The sequence below is a fragment of the Monodelphis domestica genome, chromosome 6 (genome assembly GCF_027887165.1).
Source record: "Monodelphis domestica isolate mMonDom1 chromosome 6, mMonDom1.pri, whole genome shotgun sequence".
Taxonomy (NCBI): domain Eukaryota; kingdom Metazoa; phylum Chordata; class Mammalia; order Didelphimorphia; family Didelphidae; genus Monodelphis; species Monodelphis domestica.
In genome coordinates, this window is record NC_077232.1 from 169,929,258 (window position 1) to 169,951,860 (window position 22,603).

The 22,603-nt window shown below is 37.3% G+C and overlaps 1 protein-coding gene across 2 annotated transcripts; it reads right to left on the bottom strand.

The window, feature by feature from the left end:
* Window positions 1-8,280: 8,280 nt before the first annotated feature.
* On the bottom strand, window positions 8,281-22,258 carry PCDH18 (protocadherin 18). Of its 2 annotated transcripts, none has more exons than XM_001377968.5 (5): window positions 21,799-22,258; window positions 19,052-21,572; window positions 17,341-17,426; window positions 17,064-17,227; window positions 8,281-10,202 (listed from the first exon to the last, which is right to left on the bottom strand). In XM_001377968.5, exons 2-5 carry the CDS (start codon window positions 21,536-21,538, stop codon window positions 9,535-9,537), a joined length of 3,405 nt encoding a protein of 1,134 aa, XP_001378005.2. In that variant the 5' UTR covers window positions 21,539-21,572; window positions 21,799-22,258; the 3' UTR covers window positions 8,281-9,534. The 2 variants fall into 2 exon arrangements, with proteins under 2 accessions (XP_001378005.2, XP_007496379.1); XM_007496317.3 differs by having other exon boundaries at window positions 17,341-17,429; window positions 21,799-22,225.
* Between the last annotated feature and the right edge of the window lie 345 nt (window positions 22,259-22,603).

The following is a 22,603-nucleotide window of genomic DNA, read 5'->3' on the forward strand; positions in this document are numbered from 1 at the left end:
GACATGCTGAAACTAGGCATCTAGTTTGATGACTAAATTATCAAGACATCCCTGCATTGCACCAGAAATGTGAAACCGCATGCATTGTAGTTATACAAATTGCCTGAACTCTAATCTTCTTGGGCAGGTTGTGCAAATTATTTCTTCAGATAAGGGAAGCATGAAAAATAAATACTTGTCACATTTAGCCATTTTGCACTTTTTGCAACAATGTCATTAGTACATGAGGCATGCTTTTTTAAAATTTCTCTATCCCAATTAGAAATATGTTTTTAATTGAAGCATAGCTTCTCATATGCTAATAGACTAATAAATCAAATTCAGACTGGTATAGTTTCCAAGAAAGTGTTGATTGAATTAAAGGTTGGAAGCAGAGATAGTGACACAGATTTTTAAACAAATGATCTCCTAAATGACTGGATCCAAAAGACTCCTGACATTGGACTTATACTCATTCTTGCTTAAAGGCAGTTTCTGAGCCCAAAATGTACTGCAGCCTAGGGTAAGGATCTAAATTTTCTATCCTGAAGTACTTTCTTTTCTGCAAATTCTATCAGCCCTTCTTAGTGATCCTTAAGCCTGAATGCTGGAACACATCTGTAGAAGGTGGAGCTAAATGGAGTGAAAAAGAGGAAGAAAAAAGAAGAAAAAAGTGAGTTTTCTTTTAAATGAAAATATGTTAGTAAGTAATTTGATAGTTAAAATTTGTTAGTGGCAAAAATCTAAATCAGTTCACAGATAAAGAAAATTCGGTTTTAAAGGTCACTGCCCAATGGATATTTCTTCTATGTACTCACCATGGGTCTAGAATTGGGACAGCACTATCATTTCAATGGTATAGGGGAAGGTAGTGTAGGTCAATACTTTTACCATGACTTAGAGTTTTACAAAGTTATCTTGAACACTCTCAGGTTAGAGAATTTTGACCAAATTCATCCAATGCATTGGAGATGGTACTGGCTTTTAAACTCAGAAGGTTTTCCTGACCTTAAGGTTGGTACCACTTTCTACTGTGCCATGCAGCCCTCATTATAAGCTTGATGGATTCAAAATAGATGACAGCGTTATGGTGTTTTAAGTTTTGCAAATCAATTTAGGCGTGCTATCTCACTTGATATGCACTACAACCCTAGCATAGAGTTAATCCTGTCCCCATTTATAGATGAGGACACTGAGATTCAGAGAACATGGGGCCAACCTGTGGTCACACATCTAATCAGAATCTAGATTTAAATCCAGTTCCCTGCTGACTCATGAGATTAAACCCTACAGAAGTAGCCTAGGAGGGGATGGACTTGGATGGCTAAATCTGCTTTTCAAAGGAGTAAAACAGTTTGCAACATTTTGGAAAGTGAAGATTAATGGAGAAAGTAAAGAATAAGAAGATACTGCTAGAAAATCTCTATACTCATGAATTTTTTATCCAACAATAGAATAGGACAAAAAGCTATTTTCAAGCACCTGAGAGCATCCAACTCAATTGGAAGTCAGCAGTAACCAAAGAAAAAAAGTTGGATTCTGTTCTTTAAGGAGAATTTACCTCAAAAACATGTATATTTCATTTGGTCTACACTACTAGCCAACCAAAATAGACAAGATAACCTTGCTGACTCTGACATCTAAAAACTTTTATCTGAAATAAACAGAAAATCATTGTAAAATCTGCTAAATTGTTCTATACAAAAGTTAATTCCTTTCTCTTCCGCTTCCCATTATGGTTCAGTCCTAACCTAAGTATTTAATTCCTTGGGAATTGTGTTCTTGCCCATATAATCATGGTGTCTTCAATCCACCCAACACCTCTGGGTCAAACATGAAAGTTACATTTTTTAAGTAGATTATTATCTCTTCTATCTCATATTACTACTGGCATAGTCCCAATAGAAAAAAAAATCCATAAGATAGAAGCTTTGAAGGCTTTCAAAGTTTTAAAAACATCCAAGTTTCCTTACCAGTTGTGAGGTAGAAAGGAAATGGGACATTCAGAGATTTCCTGTTGAATTTAAACATTTTTATGTAAAGCTGAGTAGGAGGAAAAAGACTTAAAAAAGGTTAGCAATTTGGATATTTGTTTTTTCTTTTAAAATATCTAGCATTTTGCACATAGATAAAGAATTGGGTGAAGGTAAAGTCATTTTTCAAAGTCGAATTTTTCCAATTTTGTTTATGCTCATTGTTATGCTTAGTGTGAATTTTGGCATTTAATAATCACTACAATTTGAGGAAAGACTAAAGAGTCTTTTCTTTAAAGGAGCTATATAATCTTTTGTTTACATTAAAATTATTTTAATTATGTGGCATGTTAATATGGTTCCTAAAGAATTTGGCTCAAAATATTTCACTTACTATAATAACACATGAAGTAGTAACCCTCAAATAATGGCCACATGACAATTTTATATAGGCATGACTGACATACTTAAAGGTGTGATTATCACATAGACTATAAATGTATTATCTAGTTCTAAGGCTATTGTGACATATATTTAGATCAATTTCACCCCAGGTCCTTTCTCTCAACTCCAGTAGGATGGGGATGGTTCTTTGAGACCCTTTGAGTACCATTTATTAGGATTTTTTCTATGTACAAACATTCATGATAATTTAAAGAAATTGTATGGTTTTATATTTACTCAGTCACTGAATCTCAAAATCCCAATGCAAACAAAAGCTGAATAACAGTTTTATATGACTCTTGTCCAGCCATCTTTTCCATGAATACCTTGAATGAAAGGGTGCCCACTTCCTCTGGAAGTTGCCTCTTTCATCTTAGGGGCAACCAGCATTGTTAGGTAGTTTTTTCCTCTTTAAATGATCTTATATCTGCCTCTATGCCTAACTTTCAGAAAATACACTTGTATAGTACTGGTCCTATATTGAGGAAGAGCAGAGTTTAAATCTGTCCTCAGACATTTGGATGTAGTATATTCCTGGGCAAATCTGTCTCAGTTTACTCAACTCTAAAATAAAGCTAATAATAGTGCCTAACTCCCATGGTTTTGTGAATATAAAATGAGATAATATTTATAAAGTTCTTAGCACAGTCCCTGGCTCATGATTGTTCCTTCATTCTATCCATCCTTCCCTCCTCTCTGCCTGATTTCTATATTTTTAGCTTTCCTTCTTATATGTGTGTGTGTTTGTGTGTATGATTCCTCTTTCAAATAGGAACAATTATCATTATTTAATTCAAAATCTATTGAATACCTATTATATACTCATCTCAGTACTAAGTACCATGGTGTGTGGGGCAGGGAATAAGGGGGAACATCAAAAAAGTTTTCATGACCCAAGAAAACATAAAATATGCAATGTCACTGAAGAGAAGACCACAAAACCACCATAGATTTATTGTATGCTAGAATTGAAAATATTTTTTAGAATATTTGGCATAATACTGTTAATCTTACAGATGAGGAAACAATGGCAAGATAGGGGAAAGTGCTTGGCCAGGGTTACATAGTTTGTTATAGGCAGAATGAAAACTTGAAATGAGATTTTATGATTTCTAATCAAGGTCTTCCAATTAGAGGTTCACAAGATTCTGAAATCTTTACTCCTCTTTTACAATATACTAGTCCTTCTTTACAATATTCATCTGTCATATGTTAACTTGTCCTATAGGTTTTGGGCCAATGATTTTTCTCTTGATCAAGTCCTTTAGTGAACATGGCCAACCTTACTTCAAAGCATTACAATTAAAATTATTTTAAAAGAATGAATTTTGTATAAGAATATTTATCCATTGATTACATCAGGTTTATTGGTTAGGCCAGCATCATAACCAATAAGGTGACATAGGTTTCCATGGCCCTCTTGAACCACCAGGGACCCAAAAGAAGCAGGCTTAGACAGCCTAGTAAATAGTTTTAAGATCTCATTATTCAAATATTCCCTTGAACATCCCAAGAAATTTCTTTTCTAATTGGTAGATCACTAATTAAGATGTGGTCTATCTAGCCATCCATTCCTCCCCATACCAATGGGTGGACAGATGAGGTTTTATCATTCCTGAAGCAACAGTTCTTTTCCCCTTCATTTATTAATCACATTCTATTAAAAAGGAAGACATTCTCTGGGAATTCTAAGGGAAAAGAAAATGTAAAAAACAAAAACAAAAAACAGTAGACTGGATGGAATCGCTGACCCACACCTTAGACCCAGAAATACACAGTCATTCTCCCTTATATATAGAAATTGTTTTAGAGCTTTTCAACTCTAGAGCTCTAATATAAGATATAAAATTGAATTCTGTATATGAAAAATTCAGTACAATCTGAGCTAATCCAAAAAGTACTTAATAGCCACCTATTATATGTAAAACTCCAGCTTTAAACAAACTGAATATACAAAACCAAATCAAAGTATAGCATATTTGGCATATATTCATGACTTATTAGACAGAGATTGGATCACTAATAGGAAGATCAAGAAAGAATTTCTATAGGAGAGAGACCACAAGTTGAAACTAGAAGGAAGATAAGAATTAAAGTTAAAAAATGGCTTCAACTTGTTCAGAAGGCTGGAGGCAAATTAAATAAAATTTTAAAATAAATAAAAATAAATGTATTTGTAAAAAAAAAAAGTCTGGAGGCAGTCAGTCAATCAGTACGCATTTATTAAGTACCTACTATGTGCCAGGCACTGAACTAAGTACTGTAATATAAAGAAAGTCAGAAGCACTCCTGGCCCTCTAAGACCTCACACTCAAATGGGGGAGAAAGTATGTAAACAGTTTTGAACAAACAAATAATATACAGGAAAAGCAGGAAGTAATCAATGGAGGGAAGACACTAGAATTAAAAGGATAAGGAAAGGATGCTTGGTGAAGATGAGTCTTAAGCTGGGACTTAAGGGAGCCTGGGAAGTCAGAAGGTGAACATGAAAGAGCACAACATTCTTGGTATAGGGAAAAGCGAGAGAAAATGGGTTAAGCTGAGAGATGGAGCATCTTGTTCCAGAAACATCAAAGAGACCAGTGTCCCTGGATCTAAGAGTCCATTGGGGTGTGAGGTGTAGGAATAGGAAAGTAGATAAAAATTAGGGTATAAAGGACTTTGAACAACAAAGGATTTTGTATTGATTCCAGAGGTGATTGGGAGCCAGTGGAGTTTATTGAATAGGGAAGTGACATAGTCCCCCACCTTTAGGAAATCTCTTTGACAGGTACATAGAAAATGACCTGAACCAAGGAGAAATTTGTGGCAGGCAGCTATTGCAGTAGTCTAGGTGGGAGGTGGTGATGCTCTGCACCAAAAGAAAGAAAGAAGAGGTGTATTGCGAGATGTCGCACAGGTGAAATAGAAGTCCCTGGCAATAGACTGGCTGTGAGGGGATGAATGATAGTGAGTCAGGTGAGAGAATATTGAATTTAAGGGGAAAGGAAGCAAGATAAAATTAGAATGTTGACTATGTAAAGGAGAATAATGAGAAATTGCCTGGAAAATTATAATAATTGGAAAATAAACAGCTGTCTTCTACTTCATGGGAAAATTAGGATGCACTTTTCTGCCTAAAAAGAAATTTAATGAAGTGGGGATAGGGGACAGGATACTTGAACTCAAAGTCCTATTTTTGACAAATACTCTCTTTTTGACCAAGGGTTATTTAATCCCTTTGAAACTCATTTCCTTCACTGTTAAGAATGGGGATTAAGCTATTTCCCCCATCTAATCCAAAGTGCAGTGGAGGAGAAAAGTGCATTGTCAGCCTTAAAGCTCTGTAGAAATATGAGAAACTGGCTGTTGTTTTTAGATTTGAAGATAACTAGTATTGTGCAGGTCTGTCTTCTTAGTATGACATTAGAAAGAGGAAATATTGCACAGCCTTTTCCTGGTACCACAGCCTCTACTCGGCTGGGCAACCAGTTTAGATGGAACACAGATCGTACTTTGTTGATACTAGGGAAGTTTTAGGGTCTGGGATGATGCTAGAGAAATTCTAGGGCAGAAGAACAAGGCAGAGAGGCTGCTGAGAGCAAATTAGGAGGTGGGCATAATAACAGCTGACATGTATCTATCACATTGAGGTCAATGAAGCTTTGTGCATACCTGGCCTCTTTTCATCCTCAAAACAACCCTCTGAAGATGTAATGCTACAGGCATTAACACTCGTTTTAGAAATAAGGAAACTGAGCTTCAATGCTGGGGCAGCCAGGTGGTTTAGTGGATAGTATCAGGCAGACTTGAGTTTAAATCTGGCCTCGGATACTTATAACTGTGTGATTCCAAGCAACTCACTCAATTAACATCTGCCTCAATTTTCTCAAGTATAAAATGGGGATAATAATAGCACCTACCTCCAAGGGTTGTTGTGAAAATCAAATGAGATAAACTTGTAGAACTCTTAGTGTGGTAACTGGTGCATAGTAAGCCCTCAACAAATGTTTCTTTCCTTCCTACATGTTTTCAAAGAGGCTACAAGACTTGTCTCTGGTCACACAGCTGGTGATCAACAGAGGTCAAATTTGAACTCAAATCTCTCTCATTTCTCCCCTTCTATGCCCAGCATTCTTCCCCTCTGCCACACTGCCTCTTCTGCTCCACTTGTTAATAAAGGAAGTGATAAATGAAAATGCTAAGAGAGGGAAATGGGGGGAAAGGTTGTTTAAGCAAATATGGGCATAGATGACACTTCTGCTACTTAAACAGAGGCTGAAGATGTGGGTACAAACATGGTGGCTGTGTGACTCTGGGCCAGCCATTGAACCTCAGAGCAGGTCCTCATTTGCAATGGTTAAGTGAATTTCCTCATGTTAGGGGTTTCATGCATTGATCATCTTGATGAAATCACAAATAATATGTCTGAATGTGTGTATACACATGTAGGAGAAAGAAACAAGGATATGTGTTTGTAGACAGTATTAAATCATTTAAAATTTCCTAAATCAATGAAATTCCTCTTTTACTATATATATATATATATATATATATATATGTATATTGCACATATACTTAAATGTAATGTGTATGCATTTATGTTTATATATATTGCAAACACATGAGTGTGTTATTATGATATTTTACTTAGCTTCCTCATTTACTCTGGTCCTTTCTTCGTTTTTGTTTTTTAATATTTTCTAAACTCTTGATTTAATGATGACCTCTTACACAGGCTGTGTGATCACCCTATATGCCTTAGAATTTTCATGATCATATTCCTGAGGACACACACACATCCTTTTGATTACCAGCCAAATCTCCATCACTTGTCCCAGAACAGAAAATTCAGTGAAGAGCTCGCCTCTTGCTTATGTACCCAGCATAAGCTATATTCTGCACACCAGGAGTCTGGAAGTTCAGAAATGGGGCATTGGAAAATTGGTTGGCTTTACAGCAAGATGGTCTAAGCTCTAATTTCAGTTCTGTCTGTTACTCTCTGTCTGTGTGGCCTCAGGCAAGACAGCCCCTAAGGGCTTTCTTCCTAGGTAAAGGGAGAGGGTGTTGGTGTGGGAAGTGGAGGTGGGGATGGGGTGAAGATCAACTATAAAACCTTCAAGGTTTAGTCAGGTATTAATTATCTCTAGGCTCCATTCCCTGGGAAATCAATTAGTTTTCTAGTATATAATGTCCCTATCTATGTGGACCAAAAAGTAATACTGTATCATTTCTATCTCATGAGAATATGTGTGTAAACATATATATATACATATATATATATAACTCTATATAGTGTGTACATATATATGTATATAAAATAGAAATAGATTCTGAAAAAAGCAAATCTAATAAAGAAAATCTGAAATAGAAGTAGATATTTAAAAATCCTTTGGCTTTTAGGTTTTAGAGCTTAACTAATGTGATCTATAATTTTATTTTTCTCTCAGCTCTATTTTATTCGGTCTTGAAGAGTAAGAGAAGGACTCTAGATCCGTGATATTAGTCCTTCCACTGAAACAAGGGGACTTTTAATTAGATTGTGACTTGACCATAGTTATCTAGGCAGGTCAGGTCTTCCTTTTACTAAGACCATCTATACCACTCTTCTGTGCCATGTTTTCTCTCTTGAGAACATTGCCTGATCTTTATTTAAAGGCTCAAATCATTTTTTTCAAACTGGGTAGACAATCACCTGCTATTTTCTGGCCTCCCCCAATTCATGGTATTGCTGAAATTGATGACTAGTGGACAGTGGGATTGTTCCTGATTTGCCACATTGGTGCTCCTGCTCTTTCTGAAACCACACTACCCCACCAGCCCTCTGACTTAAACCCTCCAAAGAGTTAGTGCCTCCAGGACAAACATAGAGACAAGGGTCTAAATTAGGGACAGTTTGCTTAGCTTGTTTTCATTTTCCATTTATTTCCATTGACAGTCAGAGTTACTGGGTAGTACAAGAATGACATTTTTATTCATAGAAATGACATTAATAGTAGTTCAGTAATAAATGAGAGCAGTGCAGGGCTAACCATAATAGTGTACCCATTTACCAAGGCATTCAGAATTGCAAATAAAACTTCACAATAAATAAAGGAGGAGGAATAGCTTAAAACACAACAAAGCAAAAATAGACTGACAAGAACAACACCACAAAAAGAAAATGTGATTTAAAAAACTTTCTTATGCTAAGAATAAAAGTTATAAATGAAATCATGCACAGGATTGGGGGTTGCAGGAATTAACAGTGAACATCATAATAAACAATTTGTCAAATGAGAAAAACATTCAAGTATGCCAGAAGAGATTGTGGGGTGTGGGAGGAGATTAGGATATATATTCAGGAAGAATTGGTTCTAGTTACTACTACATTAGGAGAGACACCCAAGTGACTCTCTGTGTCAGTCCACAGTTTAGCCTAGGAAGGCAATAAGGAAAAGATTGATTCCATTGTCTTTAGCACCTTTTACTAGTTGCAAGGATAGACTGAAACTCATTACTGGCATTGATTTTTAAATGAATATGAATGCTTTGAGATGCATGAATTTTTCTAATATCTGAGGTTTCACTTATACCAACATGAATCCAAGTCTCTAACCAAACAGGAGAAGTATGGTTGGAGAATACATGAAAAGACAAAGTTAGACAGTGGAGGAAAATAAAAATTCACCAAAGTTGGCAATTTATTATTCTAAGAATTCAGCATTAAAACACAAGTAAAGCTGAGGGTGGGATAATACTTCAGTGGAGCTGATTCTGCAACGAGACGCTTATTTCTCTTTTTAAAAAAAGCCCATAAAGAAAAAAAATAAACAATAGGAAGCAGTACCCTCATCTCTTGTGTCTGGACGATGTGCCAGAATCAAATAGTGGCTGGTTTTTATATACTTAGGGAAGACATGCTTGCCATGGGAGTAGAAAAATAAAATTTATTTGTTAAATTACACATAAATATAAGGTACAAATGTATTTTTAAAATACAGATTAAGATAATCACACTTGCATTGTGTACATATGAAAATACAGTATTTAATATTCCATATACACAGACACATTTATGATAAATGCAACTAATTGGCAATGCCAGTTCTGTCTTTTTTTCCCTCTTTCCTTGTTTCCATAAAAATGGAAAAAAAGATGCTTTTGTTTTTAAACTTCTCTAGCTCTGTCGAACATCTTGTAGCAGCTTGTTAATCTCTGCCACCAGCTCACTGGCATCCATGAGTTCATGCTTCCCATCATTGAGATGGTTGAGTACATTATCAAAATCATCTTCCTCATAGTTTTCAGGAATTTCTTCCATGGCTGGAAGCCACTTGGAAGAAGGCTGCACACTTGAATGAGTCCCCAGGCTGGGCCCAGTAGTGTTGGCAGGATTTTGGAAATGGGTACTGGCTGCCCATGCTGCCACTCCTTGTGGATAACCCATAGTCTTGGCTGGGACTGTTCCCTTTCGACGCTCTAATGAGTTGGCCCGATCCACCTCACTGCACTCAGTGTAGGTGTCCAGAGATGGAGGTAACAGACGCTGAAACACACTGCTCATTTCAGAGAGCAAAGAAGATGTACATGTGTCCCCAGCATCTTCTTCATTCTGCACATCTTTCCCAAAGGTGGAAAAACTCTTCTTTTTTTCACTAGAATCAATGGGCTGGGAGTCCTCTTCCAAACTCTGGTGGGGGTGCTGGGGTTGTGGCTGGGTTGGAAATTCTTCCCCTGGAATGAACATGTTGCTTCTGTAATCAGAAGACGGAGAGGGAAGAGGTGGCATCCAACACTGGTCTGAGTGTCCCAGGACTCTGCATTCATCGGTGCAAAGCCGCATTGCTGCAATCAGAATACACACTGGGGGTTAACAGCCAATCTTAGTCAAACATCTGAGTCATTAAGGCACTTTACCCAGAAAGGTGAAAATATGATTAAAATACTTTAACTATCCTAATGATGACTGACATCTGGAATATTTAAAGGTTTACAGGAATCTATCTATCTGTCTGTCTGTCTATCTATCTATCCATCTATCTATTTATCTGTCTATCTATCCCTCAATACAGAGTGCTAGATGAACAATTACTAGACAATAGTGTTAATTTGTATGTTCCATTTCTACTTATGGGAATAATTTGGACATATTCAACACTGAGGAACTAAAATGAGTAAGGAATCGGGAAACATAACTGTGAAGCGAGGTTAGGGGATAAGAAGACTTTATAGGAATAATAGGAAGAATATAAAGGAACTTCTGAGCCAAAAATTATAGTTAATACCTATCCTTTCAGAAACTGATCAAGGAATATAAGCTCCCCAAGAGCAGGGCTTACTTCCTTTTTCATTTTGTACCTCTAGTTCCCAGCACAGTGGGTACCCCATGGAATTAGAGATTTAGATCTGGATAGTATCTTATAGCTCATCTTGCCTAACCCCCTCATTTTATACATGAAGAAACAGTATTAACTTAATGTTTATTCATTGAATTGAACTGACAGAAAGGTAGGATAGAGATCCACTGGATTGTCTTCAATGAAATTCTAAAGAATAGAAATTAATTAAGGTGAAGATAGAACTAAGTGATACTGATCCCCATCTTTTGTTGATGAATAGTTACCAACTGTTGGTCTCCATCTCTTATAACTTAAGAGAGTGGAATTCCACATGAAAGGAATTGAATTTTTTCTGGGACTTTCTCAATAGCTTCTTAGTCTTTCCAGAGTCTATCCTCCACAATCTTCCTGAATAATTTTCCAAAAGCATATCTCTACCATGTTACTCCTTTGCTCAAGAAGCTTAAGTGGCCTCCTGCCTGTAAGGAAAATATAACCTGGCCCTTAAAGTCCTCCAGAGCCAGTCTCTAATATATTTTTTCTGGATCCAGAATATTATCCTCTTTTATATATTCTGTAATATAAACTGGCCTGCTCATTATTCCCTAAAGTAAGTGTGTTGCTGCCACACCATTGCCTACACTGCCCTGCATGTCTCAGTTGTACTCTTCCTTCACTTATAAAATTCCTGTATTCCTTCAAGTCCTAGCTCTGGTACCACATCTCACAGGAAGACTGCCAATTCTCCTCACATTAAGTGCTTTATCCTTCTTCAAGTTATTGTTGATTTACTTATCTATGTGCTTCCTGAGAGACAGAATTTCATTAGGGTTATAGATGAAGCTGGCCTCAGAGGCAGAAAGTTTTGGGTTTAAGTTCCTCTCTGACTATGTGACTTGGGAGAAGACACCTCAGATCTAGCCAAAATTTTGTGTATACATCTATCCTTCCATGCATGCCTGAATGTATCCATGTATACACAGGTATGTGTGTTTGTGTATTTGTATTACAGTTTTGTGAAAATATTTTATATTTTTAATGAAATATCATCCCATAATTAATAACAGAAAACAAAACAAAAACATATATTCTTCAGGAAAACTTGAGTTGCACAAAAATTTCTAAAGATCCAAAGATTATGTCTGTATCTTCTACATATATGTCTATAAATATATATGCACACATATTTCTGCATATACATGTATATGCAGAAGTGGAGATCATACATGCATACATGGAATTCCCTAATGTACAATTTGCATCTCAGTAATACAATGTGAGCTTCTTGAGAGCAGGGACCTTCTTTCTTTTTAGTATCTACTGTGCACACTACAGTATCTTGCATTTAAAAGGTGCTTGTGAAATGCATGTTGAGTTGAAGGAATAATTGGACTTTGTTAAACAATGGATTCTTTATCTTATAGCTTTAAAGTAAAAAAAGCTAGAATGATAATCTTATTATGGCTTTTCTGTCATCTTCTTAGCCAGCAGAAATCCTAACATCATCAGTACAATGGTAAAAAAAGAATGTGGAGGTCATCTAGCCCAACTCCTTCACTTTGGAGATAAACTTAAACCTGGAAAAGGGGATATAACTGAGATTACCTGGGTAATAAGCACCATAGCCTGAATTTGAACCCAGGTCCTTTGATTTTAAATATAGAATCCTGGGAATGGACAAAATGTCTCTGAACTTGCCTTTGTGACCTAGAGTTTTATGTGATTTCTTTAGTTTTATAACTGGAAAGTTCTTTGGATGTTTTACATTTTTAAATGAAGCATTTCCCCCATTATTTATAATAGGAAAAACACACATTATTCTGGGAATCTTGAGTTGGATCAAAATTTCCAAAGAATTGAATACAGAGATAATTTGACCTCCAATGTTGCCAAAGAAATAATTAACTGTGTGACTAACCATCAAGAGAGTAACCTCTGTCCCTTGAATTGCAGAAGAATTAAAAGATATAGCCAGTTGGCATAACAGTTTGAACTGGGAGTTAAGAAGGTCTGTGTTCCACTCCCACTTCTGACAGTCACTACCTGTGTGACCCTAGATAGGTTATTTGACTTTACTGTGCTTCAGGCAACATACTGGGAATGACTAACTAAATCATTAGGGAATGTGCAGTCTGTATTCCCCCCACTGAAAAGAATTCTACACCTTGAAGAAATCATAAATCCTTTATATATTAGAAAAATAAAAGATGTACTTTCAGTCTTTACTGCATAAAGGAGAGTGTGGTGCATGTTCTATTGAACTAACAGAAGTAAAGGAGGTCAGTCTGCAAAACAGGAATGATGGAGAACAGAAGAAATCAAAGCATTGAAAAAGAGTATTTCTATTATTTTAGTTAATATTTCTCACTTCTTCCCTAGGAGCTTAGCTGTTGTGAAAAGTATTGAGATAAATGAATATGTGTGTTCTTTTAGGATTTTCATGGTTCAGTGATCCAGATATGCCATAGCCATTAATGGGTCATTCATAAGATTTAAAAGGCAGGTTCTGTAAATAAAGCCAATGAGCAAAACAGGACATTTTGTTATCTTCATTTTATTGGTGAAGAAATCAAGGTCAAACAGATTAAGAGACCTGTAGAGAATCACCTATTTGGTAGGTTGTAGAGCTAGGAACTGGACCCAGTTCTCTGACTGGGTCCAAACCCAGCATTCTTTCTATTAATTTATCTGGCACTCTATAACCCCACCTTAGACAACTGCTTACCATTCAATTCTTAGGATTTGAATAGTAGTGGAGAGGAAGGTGGAGAGGTAGACACATTCCATATTACAACAGCCTGGTAAAAATTTGGTTGCCTGGATGAGCATAGTGTGATTGAATGACAGTAAGGGGACTTTTTTTTGGGGGGGGGGGGATGCACATTCATTCGGCAAGCATTTTATAAACAACCACCTTGTGTCAGGGGATACAGGTACAAAGACAAACTTGAAACAGTCCCAGGTGGCAAGGAACTTGTACTCCTTTGAATGTGTTGGATGGACAGACAAGTAAGTGGGGACAGATTTTAGAAGATTTTGAATATCAAGATAATAGCAATAGCTGGATCATTATGGGATGTAGAGGAGGAAGGATTGTTAGAAGCCATCTAATTCAGTTCTTTCACTTTATAGGTGAGAAAACTGAAAGCTAGAGAGGCAAAGTCAAAGTTTGCATGAAGGTTCAGAACCAGGGACAGAATATTATTAATGCAATTGTGACTTCAAATCAGATTGAAGAAGGAAGAGACTAACAGTGGGGATACCAGATAGAAAGCTGATGCACTAAACCATAGGCACCTATTTATATGAGAAGTGGCAGGTGCCATCAGAATGATCAACACATCAAAGGAGAACTTTTTGGATGTAATGAATGTTAATTTCACTCTGTACTCAACCAGTTGAGTTATTTATTGAATTATAGAGTACATGTTTGCATATATGCATTTATAGATATTTTTCATACAGCTCCATATCTGTATAAATATTTATATATATGAGGTATAGAACAACAAAGTGCAGAGCCAGAAAAACAGCTTCAAGTCCTACCCCTGACAGAATACCAAAGGTTATAGTCAGTGCTGATCTATGTTGAAAAAGGAGTTTCCATGCTGGAAGCTCTCTATACCATTGAAAATAAGCTCCAATATATATACACACACAATGAAGACTACAGAGAAACTGCCACCCACACTGAAGACACTATAAGCTGCTTGATAGAAAGAGACTGTCTTTTACCTTTTTATTGAAACCCCAAGACTTAGTATAGTGGCTGATATGGAGCAGACACGTAAGCAATATTTGTTGACTCATGAACTGATGAAAGAAATAGAGCTATATATACAGTGAAAAGTGAATTAGGCTGGGAAACAAGAAACCAAAGGCTTGGATATCAACTCCACTCTTTGGCTAAGTCAATCACTTCTCTTTTCTCCCTGAATCAATCAAATAATGTCAAAATAGATCTCCAAAGCCCCTTCCACCTATAAATTCTATATTTCTTGAACTAGATGGTTCTTCCTGGGATTCCGTGAAGGGAGATTGAACTTCTAAGATCTGAGAATCCACAGAGTTTAAAATGAAGCTATCCAGATAACTACCTAATGTGGAAAGGAAATCTAACTCATATGAAGCATGACGAGGTTAGCAAATACTATTGCACTGCATATGGAACTTCCCTGTGAAATTACAGGACTCATACTTTAAGATTGTCTGGCTGAATTCAAGAAGATCGCACAGATGAAAGCTCTTGAATTCAGAAAAGAAGAAAAGGACACTTTTGTTGCAAGAATAGGAGGACATTTATCACTGTCTACAACACAAGGTATACAATAGAATACATTAAAAATATTTAAATCAGGAAATTTGATTTTGAACTAAATGCACAGTTGACTTGAAATCATTTATAAATTTTGTATTATGAATGGGCACGAAATTATAGGAAACCTTCTGTAGAATAAGGTCAGTTTCCCCCCTCCCAAATGAAGATTTGTTGGTTGTATACTAGTCATTTTATTAAAATAAATGATGTATAATGAAGAAAGCATGTTCTACAAATTGAATGATTCAATCTGTAATACCCTGCTTTATTCCTATAAGTTGCCTTGGAAAATCTAATCAAGATGATGATGATGATAAGCCATGCTAAACCCACCCCCAAGCAATCTGCTCTCATAGTACAGGAACTCTTGACCATCAGAGGACCATGAAATGGACATTGTTTTACCAATAATAGATTATATAGGTCATTTCCCAATATTATTGAAGTCATTGTCCTAGTCAGATGTTAAAGCAATGCATATATTTGAAATATAGTAAACTGAGGAAAACAGGATAAAAATTATTTATTCAATGACTAACCAAACTATAGATCTGAATTACTCTTAATATGTTAGTATAAATATATAGCTGATAATAGAAATAATTCTTATATGTAAGGCTACAGAGCTATTTTGTGCACTATTCATAAGAACTTTTGACCTTGAGTCTTTCCTAAAGACTTCAGAAAATACAGAATCCTATGCCACAGAAGACTTCTTGTCCAGGCTTATTCAAACTTTTTGTTTTTAGGCATTGGTATCTTCCCCTATAATATGAAGGGGGAAGTGAACTAAATTGCCTGTAAAGTTCTTTCTAGCTTTAAGTTCTGTGACCTCTTGCTCTCTTGCCCCCTTTTTCACACTGTCCTTTGTTATATAATGCCTTTTGCTATAGTACTAGATACAAGCCAATAATTTGTATCTTTATTTCATGGTATTTTCCATGTCTTAAGGTGATTTATTATAAACCATTGTACCTTTTTAAAAAATTTTTTTCAACTGAAAACCAAACTTATAAACTAAGTGAAAGTTATATTTTTAATAATTATCTAAAACTAAAATTTAAGGAAGTAGTCAGTAATTTTCTGGAGCATTTAGAAAGTCATTTGTGCTGTAGTTCTAGAGTAGGGGTTCTTAACCTGGGATCCATGAACTGAGGGTTGAAGGAGAGAAAGAGAGAGAGAGAGAGAGAGAGAGAGAGAGAGAGAGAGAGAGAGAGAGAGAGAGAGAGAGAGAGAATTGAATTTTAATATAATTGATTCCCTTTGTATATCATACAGTGGGATACATACAGCTCACCACATTCGCAAAAAAGATCCATGGCAAAAAAAAAAAAAGGTTAAGCATACCTATTTTAGAGGAACTCTGCTGTATTCTATAAGCAATGCTTTACACTTGTGGGACCAAAAAACTATTAAAATTTTCTAGGTGCCTCTTTGGATTGTTGGGCCCCAAGGAAAACTAAGCATAATGATGCTGTTCCTTTTCTAGTTGCATAATTTACAAGTAAATATTGCTCTCTTAGAGCCCTCTTTCTTCTTTCCAGTGGGTTGAACCAATCATCTAGGAGGTCTAGCAATGGTCAGGGTGTAGTCAACCTCATGCAAAAATTCTTCCCTCCCTCTGCTATGTTTAGAGATGGAAATACAGCATCTCTTGCTATATACTTTAGCTTCTGGTTCTGACAAACAGTTCCTAAGTTAGGAAAAACTTTTTCCTGAATTATAGTTCCAGGCATGAACACACACTAGGACAGTAAAGCTACCCAGAAATATCCACCCAATAATTTTAGAAACATGCTCCATGGGGTGTTTAGGGATGGAGTAAAGTGCCCTGCTTAAGGCCACTAACTCCTGAAAGTAATTTTAAATTGTTTCATCCTAAGTGTCACCTTCCTTCTTGCTTTTGGAGATGACATATATTTATCTGGAGTGGAGAGAGAAAAAGAGGAAAGAGGGAATTAAAGAATGGGGAAAATAAAAGCATCACACTCTTCTGACATGTCATTTTAAGTCTTAGAAAAAACTACTCCCTTTTTAATATATTCTTACCTGCAGGAATTCTTCCATCAGTGAGGAAAAGATCACTGAAGCCTTCCCCAAGTAGCCGGTCTATTGGAGAATCACGACCCAAATCATAATCACTGTCCCCTGCCTCACTGTCACCTCGGCCACTGTCCTTCAAGCTGAATTTATCCATGTCTTGAAGGGCATATCTGTAGACAGAAATCAGTTCATAATGAATGCATGGATATTACTATTCAAAGTTGCCTACTTCTATTTTGGGATACAACACAAGAAATGAGCAGAATGATTCTAGATCTCTTACCTATAGCTCCTAGAGTATTTGTTTCCCCGAAAACTTGGTCGTGGCTGATATTGGCCCTGATGAAGCATTGAGAGAAGCTGAGAGACCTGCTGGAAAAAAAATAGTTAGTACCAAGTCCTAGAAATAAAACTAGTGCCTGCTTGGACTATTTTGGGAGATGGGGGAGAGATGATTTCATCAGTCTGAAAAACACCAGACATAGAAATACTATTCTAAAAGCAATTCATCTATAACTCTGCTCTGGGGCATTAAAAGACCATATGATTTGTCTAGGGTCACACAGCTATTGTGTGCTAGAAGCAAGATTTGAACCCAGGTTTTTCTGATCTCAAGGCCATCTTTCTATACACTATGCCATACTGCCTCTCACAAGTTCAATGTTATGGAGAGAAAAAGAAGAATTGCTCCTTAGTGAGCATGCTAGTTCAGCTTTAAAGTTTCACAGGCATAAAAATATTTTAGAGCCAGCATCTGCATGGTTCACTGCCTGTCACCAAAAGATAAACATTCTCAAGTCATTTCCCAGTTCCTAAATCATAACCTTAATGATCTTGCTAATTGTGTGTCCAAATCAATGGCAAATGAATTTAATGATTTGTTAGTAATTGGATTTAGTTGATTATTTCATTGAAAAGCTGATTTTCTTTAACTAATTGATCTATTTCTATTTCAAATTCAGATCAAACAGGTCTGCTTCTATTTCAGATTCAAGTGATTAATTATTAATATTAAGATACAGGCGCATTGTATATAACACTCTGGTCTATAAAATCTCTACTTAAAATGCTCATAGTGTTTGTATATCTTCCAAGTAGCTGAACACAGATTGGAGGCAATAAATATTAGAAAGAGTATGCAAGTAATAGGAGAATTGGTTTACAGCTCTCACTGTCACTGTAGGCAATTCACTAAGCCTCTCTGGGCCTCAGTTGTCTCATCTTTAAAATGATGGATTTGGAATAGATGACCTCTTCAGCTCTAAAATTCTATGACTTCCTGTAAAAGTTATTAGGACAATAGGATCACAGATTTAGCATTACAAAGGTTTTCAAAGGTCATCTAGTGCAAACCCATCATTTTAAAGATGAGAGCAGCTGCAGCCCAAAAAGATGAACTGACTTACCTATAATCAAACAGGTTGTTAGTGGATTTTGAATACAAGTGCTATACTTATTGCAAATTCATTTTTATTTATTATTTGCAGGTACTTTTATATAGAAGGAAAATAAAAAGAGTATTCTTCACTCTCAATCTCTATGTATATATTTATGCCTATGTGTGTACATATATTATACATACATGCATACACATATATACATACACACACATGTGTATATACATACACAGTTATTTAAACTCTCTTTGCCTTGATTTCTTCATTTCTAATTTGAGGTTATCTATGTATATCTATGTATACATATATATATATATAAACATATCTACATTATATGATTTACTAGACATGCCTAGACTTAGCTACATGCACAAATATCAACATAAGTATATATTGAAATGCATATGTGTATATAATACATGGGCTTATTCCAATTGAATCATATTGCTTTATTCTTAATTTATATTTTGCTTCATTGTCTATAGGTTAAAGAGGAACCTTTTATAAATATTTATATGAGCACTTTTAAGGCAGAGATGTATTATTTCTGAGTGTGTCCTGATGAATAGACTTAGGTGTTATAATTTATGATCTTACCTCAACAGCTGGAGTAGCATGGGTGAGTTCCAATGAGAAATTTTCAGGCACATGGTTGGATGAGATTGTCACCAGGCTGTTGAGTGACTGGTGGCTGTGGTGACTTTGTCGACTGCTCATCTGCCCTCTTTCCAGGGTGGGAGATGAAGAAGGAGATGACCTGTGATGGGATCTAATGGGCAAGGTGCCATTAATTGTAGGCACTAGAGTAATATCTCCTTTGTGAATCTGCCTGGAGGGTCTTTTTGGATGGTGCTGATAAGTAGATTCAGCCACTCTACAATTGTAGGATCGGTTGTCCTTCTTCTCTCTGTTGCACCGGGTTGCAAAGAGGACCATGATGACCAATAAGACAGCACAGATGGCTCCCAAGGAGATAATTATTATCATAGAGACATCCATAGAGGCCTGACTAACTGAGGTCATTGCTGTACTTGTCACTGATTCAACAAACTCAAAAACTGAACACTTCAAAAATGCTTTGGTATGGAGCTGGGGACTGCCTTTATCCTGGACAAGGACAGCAAGCTCCCATTCAGTGTATGGAGTTGACTCCATGCTCACATTGGTGTAGATGTCACATGATTTGGGATCTATGACAAAGATATTGTCTTCATTTCCTGCTACTATGGAGCAGCTAAGTTCTGCATTCATGCCAGAGTCCCGGTCTACAGACCTTATTCTGGTAACATGGAAACCACTTTCAGCCCCTTTAGGGATTGGGATTTCTGCTGTGTTATTGCGAAGTGCAGGGCCTACAATCACAGGAACATTGTCATTTTCATCGATGATGGTGAGCACAACTGTGGTATTGCTGACAAGTTGTTTTGGACTTCCTCCATCCCTTGCTTCAACCACAAAAGCAATCTGACTTACTTCTTCATGATCAAAAATTCTGAGGGCATAGATGGCGCCATTAGATGGGTCAATGGTTACATAGGTAGTTATAGAACTTCCCAAGATAAAACTCTCCAAAATAGTATAGGTGACCTGTCCATTTTCTCCCAAGTCAGGATCAGTGGCTGTGACGGAAGTGATATATGCTCCTGGAGAATTATTCTCAGAGATGACAAATTCATATCGGCTTCTCTGAAAATGGGGTGGATTGTCATTTACATCATTGATTTGGACAGTGAAATGTTTCACTGTGGAGAGACTGGGGGTTCCCCTGTCCTCAGCAATTACAGTCAAACTATATTCAGATCTCTTTTCTCTGTCCAGTGTGGCATTAGTCAAGATCAAATAATTGTTTTCATAGGTCTTCTGAAGTTTAAAGTGACCATGTCCATGAAGTTTGCAAACTATTTCTCCATTCAGTCCAGAATCTTTGTCTTGTACTCTGACCAGAGCCACAAATGTGTCAATGGGATCCCCTTCAAAAACATAAGATATTTCCTCTTTGCCCGGAGACATCAGGTTTATGTTAATTTCAGGCTTATTGTCATTCACATCCACCACCTTAATGATGATTTTGCAATGAGCTGGAATTGAATTGGGACCCATATCCTGAGCCTGAGCATCAATTTCATATGACTTGGTGGTCTCATAGTCCACTTGCTTGAAAAGGGTCAAATGGCCTCTCTCAGAATCAATCTTAAAAGTCTCTATAATTTTGGGAGACACATGACTGCTGAAGGAATACACAATTTTCCCATTAGCGCCCTCATCTGGATCAGTGGCATTCAGGTCCAGGAGCAAAGTCCCCACTGGGGAGTTCTCCAAGAGCTGTATTACATAAGATTGCTTCTCAAAAACAGGACTGTTGTCATTAGAGTCCGAAATGCTTATTTTGAGGATGGAGGATCCAGACCTCTGAGGCACTCCCATGTCAGAGGCGGTGAGCTGGAGTTCATAGCTGGACTTCAGCTCCCTATCCAGTTCTCTCACCACTATGAGCTCCGCATATTTCGCCCCATCAGTCCTCGTCCTCACCTCGATATTAAAAAAGTCATTAGCAGAGAGGGAGTACGTGTGGAGAGAGTTCTCCCCAACATCTGGATCGAACGCGCTGTCCAAGGGGATCCGAGTCCCTACAGCTGCGCTCTCCGATATCTCAATGGGGATGAGAGGTCGGGAAAACTGGGGGGAATTGTCATTGATATCCAGCACTTCCACTTCGATGTGGAAAAGCTGCAGATGTTCTGTGGGGAGAGTGATCACATCAAACTCAATGGAGCAGTTCAAGTTCTTCTGGCAGAGTTGTTCCCGGTCAATTTTTGCCCCAATGCTGATCTCCCCGTTATCCTCTCGAACTGTGAGTAAAGGAGAATTCCCCCTTTGCATGGCTCGGAACCTCACCATAGAAGGGTTGGGGAGCTTAAATAAAACATCAGCCACATCCTCAGAGAGTCTCGCAATGACCGAGCCAACCCTCTGTTCCTCATAAATCCTGTATTTCAAATTCTTGCCCAGCACGTCTCCGTGGAAAGAGAATAGCAACAGTGCAAAAAAAGCTATAAAGTGCATCGTCCAACTCATTTGGTGCATTGAATAAGTTTCTGCAATTCACCTCTCCCAACAACTTGAAAAAAAAAAAGAAACAATATAAAAAGGGGGATAAGGGGTGGGGGGGAGCGCAGTCCTATCAACTTCCTCTGGCCACTTAAACCCAGACTACATTTGGTCTCTTAAACTTGAAAACGGCTTTTTCTAACCCAATACAGCAGTTAACTGTTCACAAACTTCTTATTAAAAAGAAAAAAAAAAGAAAAAGAAAAAGAAAAAGAAATCGTCTGGTTCATACACACCGTGTCATGACTTGCAGCTAGGCTCTGCACACAAGCTGATCTCAAGCATATCTTTTCCGCTGTTCCCTTTTCCAGGCAGAAATATGTCACACCATTTCTTTCTCCCTTGAGCAGTCCGTATCCATTAATGCAGGATGCCCGCCGAGCGAGTCTGCAGTGTATCTTTTCCTGAGCGATTCTTTTCCCCCCCTTTCACTGCTCTGCTGCAGACTAAACACCCTTGATTGCTGACTCCAGTCTAAAATCTGTACAACTTCAGTTCAACTCAGACAAAGCTTTTTTGCCCGGCATGTGTTGAAACGTTTCCAGCCAATCAGCGCACTCCCAAATCAAAGGCTGGTGGAGTCACAAAAGAGGGAGAGAGGGAGAGCGAGGGAGAGCTGGAAGATCCTGGGGGCTGGGGGAAGGGCTGGGGAGGCTGGAGAAGGATGATAGCTATTCCTTCCCTCTTGCCTCCTTTCCTCTGGGCTCCTCCTTCCCCTCTACCACACACTCCACCCACCCCCCACAACCCCCTTCATTTTACTGCATTCACTTTCTTAGAGTGTGCCACAACAAAGAAGAGACAAATTACTAAAGAAAAACTTTAAATCAACTTCGAGTCGTCTTTATTTATATGACACTTGAAATTGTTCTCGTAATCTTAATTAGGCTGCTTTCTACAGCAAACATGCAATCATCATCCTTCTGGTTTACATAGTTTTTAAGTCCTTTTTCTCACTTTTTTTCCCTTTCTGGGTGCATTTTTGTTTGGATAGGAGGTTAATAAAATGGAGGTGGGGGTTGGCTAGTTCTCCAGGTCTTT

What these genes read in the sequence shown, in the direction of transcription:
- PCDH18 (XM_007496317.3), bottom strand. Translation starts at nt 21,538, where the DNA reads ATGCACCAAATGAGTTGGACGATGCACTTTATAGCTTTTTTTGCACTG. An exon ending in ATGCTACTCCAGCTGTTGAG is followed by an intron (nt 17,430 to 19,051) that starts GTAAGATCATAA and finishes TTTTTTTTCCAG; the next exon opens with CAGGTCTCTCAGCTTCTCTC. An exon ending in TGATGGAAGAATTCCTGCAG is followed by an intron (nt 10,203 to 17,063) that starts GTAAGAATATAT and finishes TTCTGATTGCAG; the next exon opens with CAATGCGGCTTTGCACCGAT.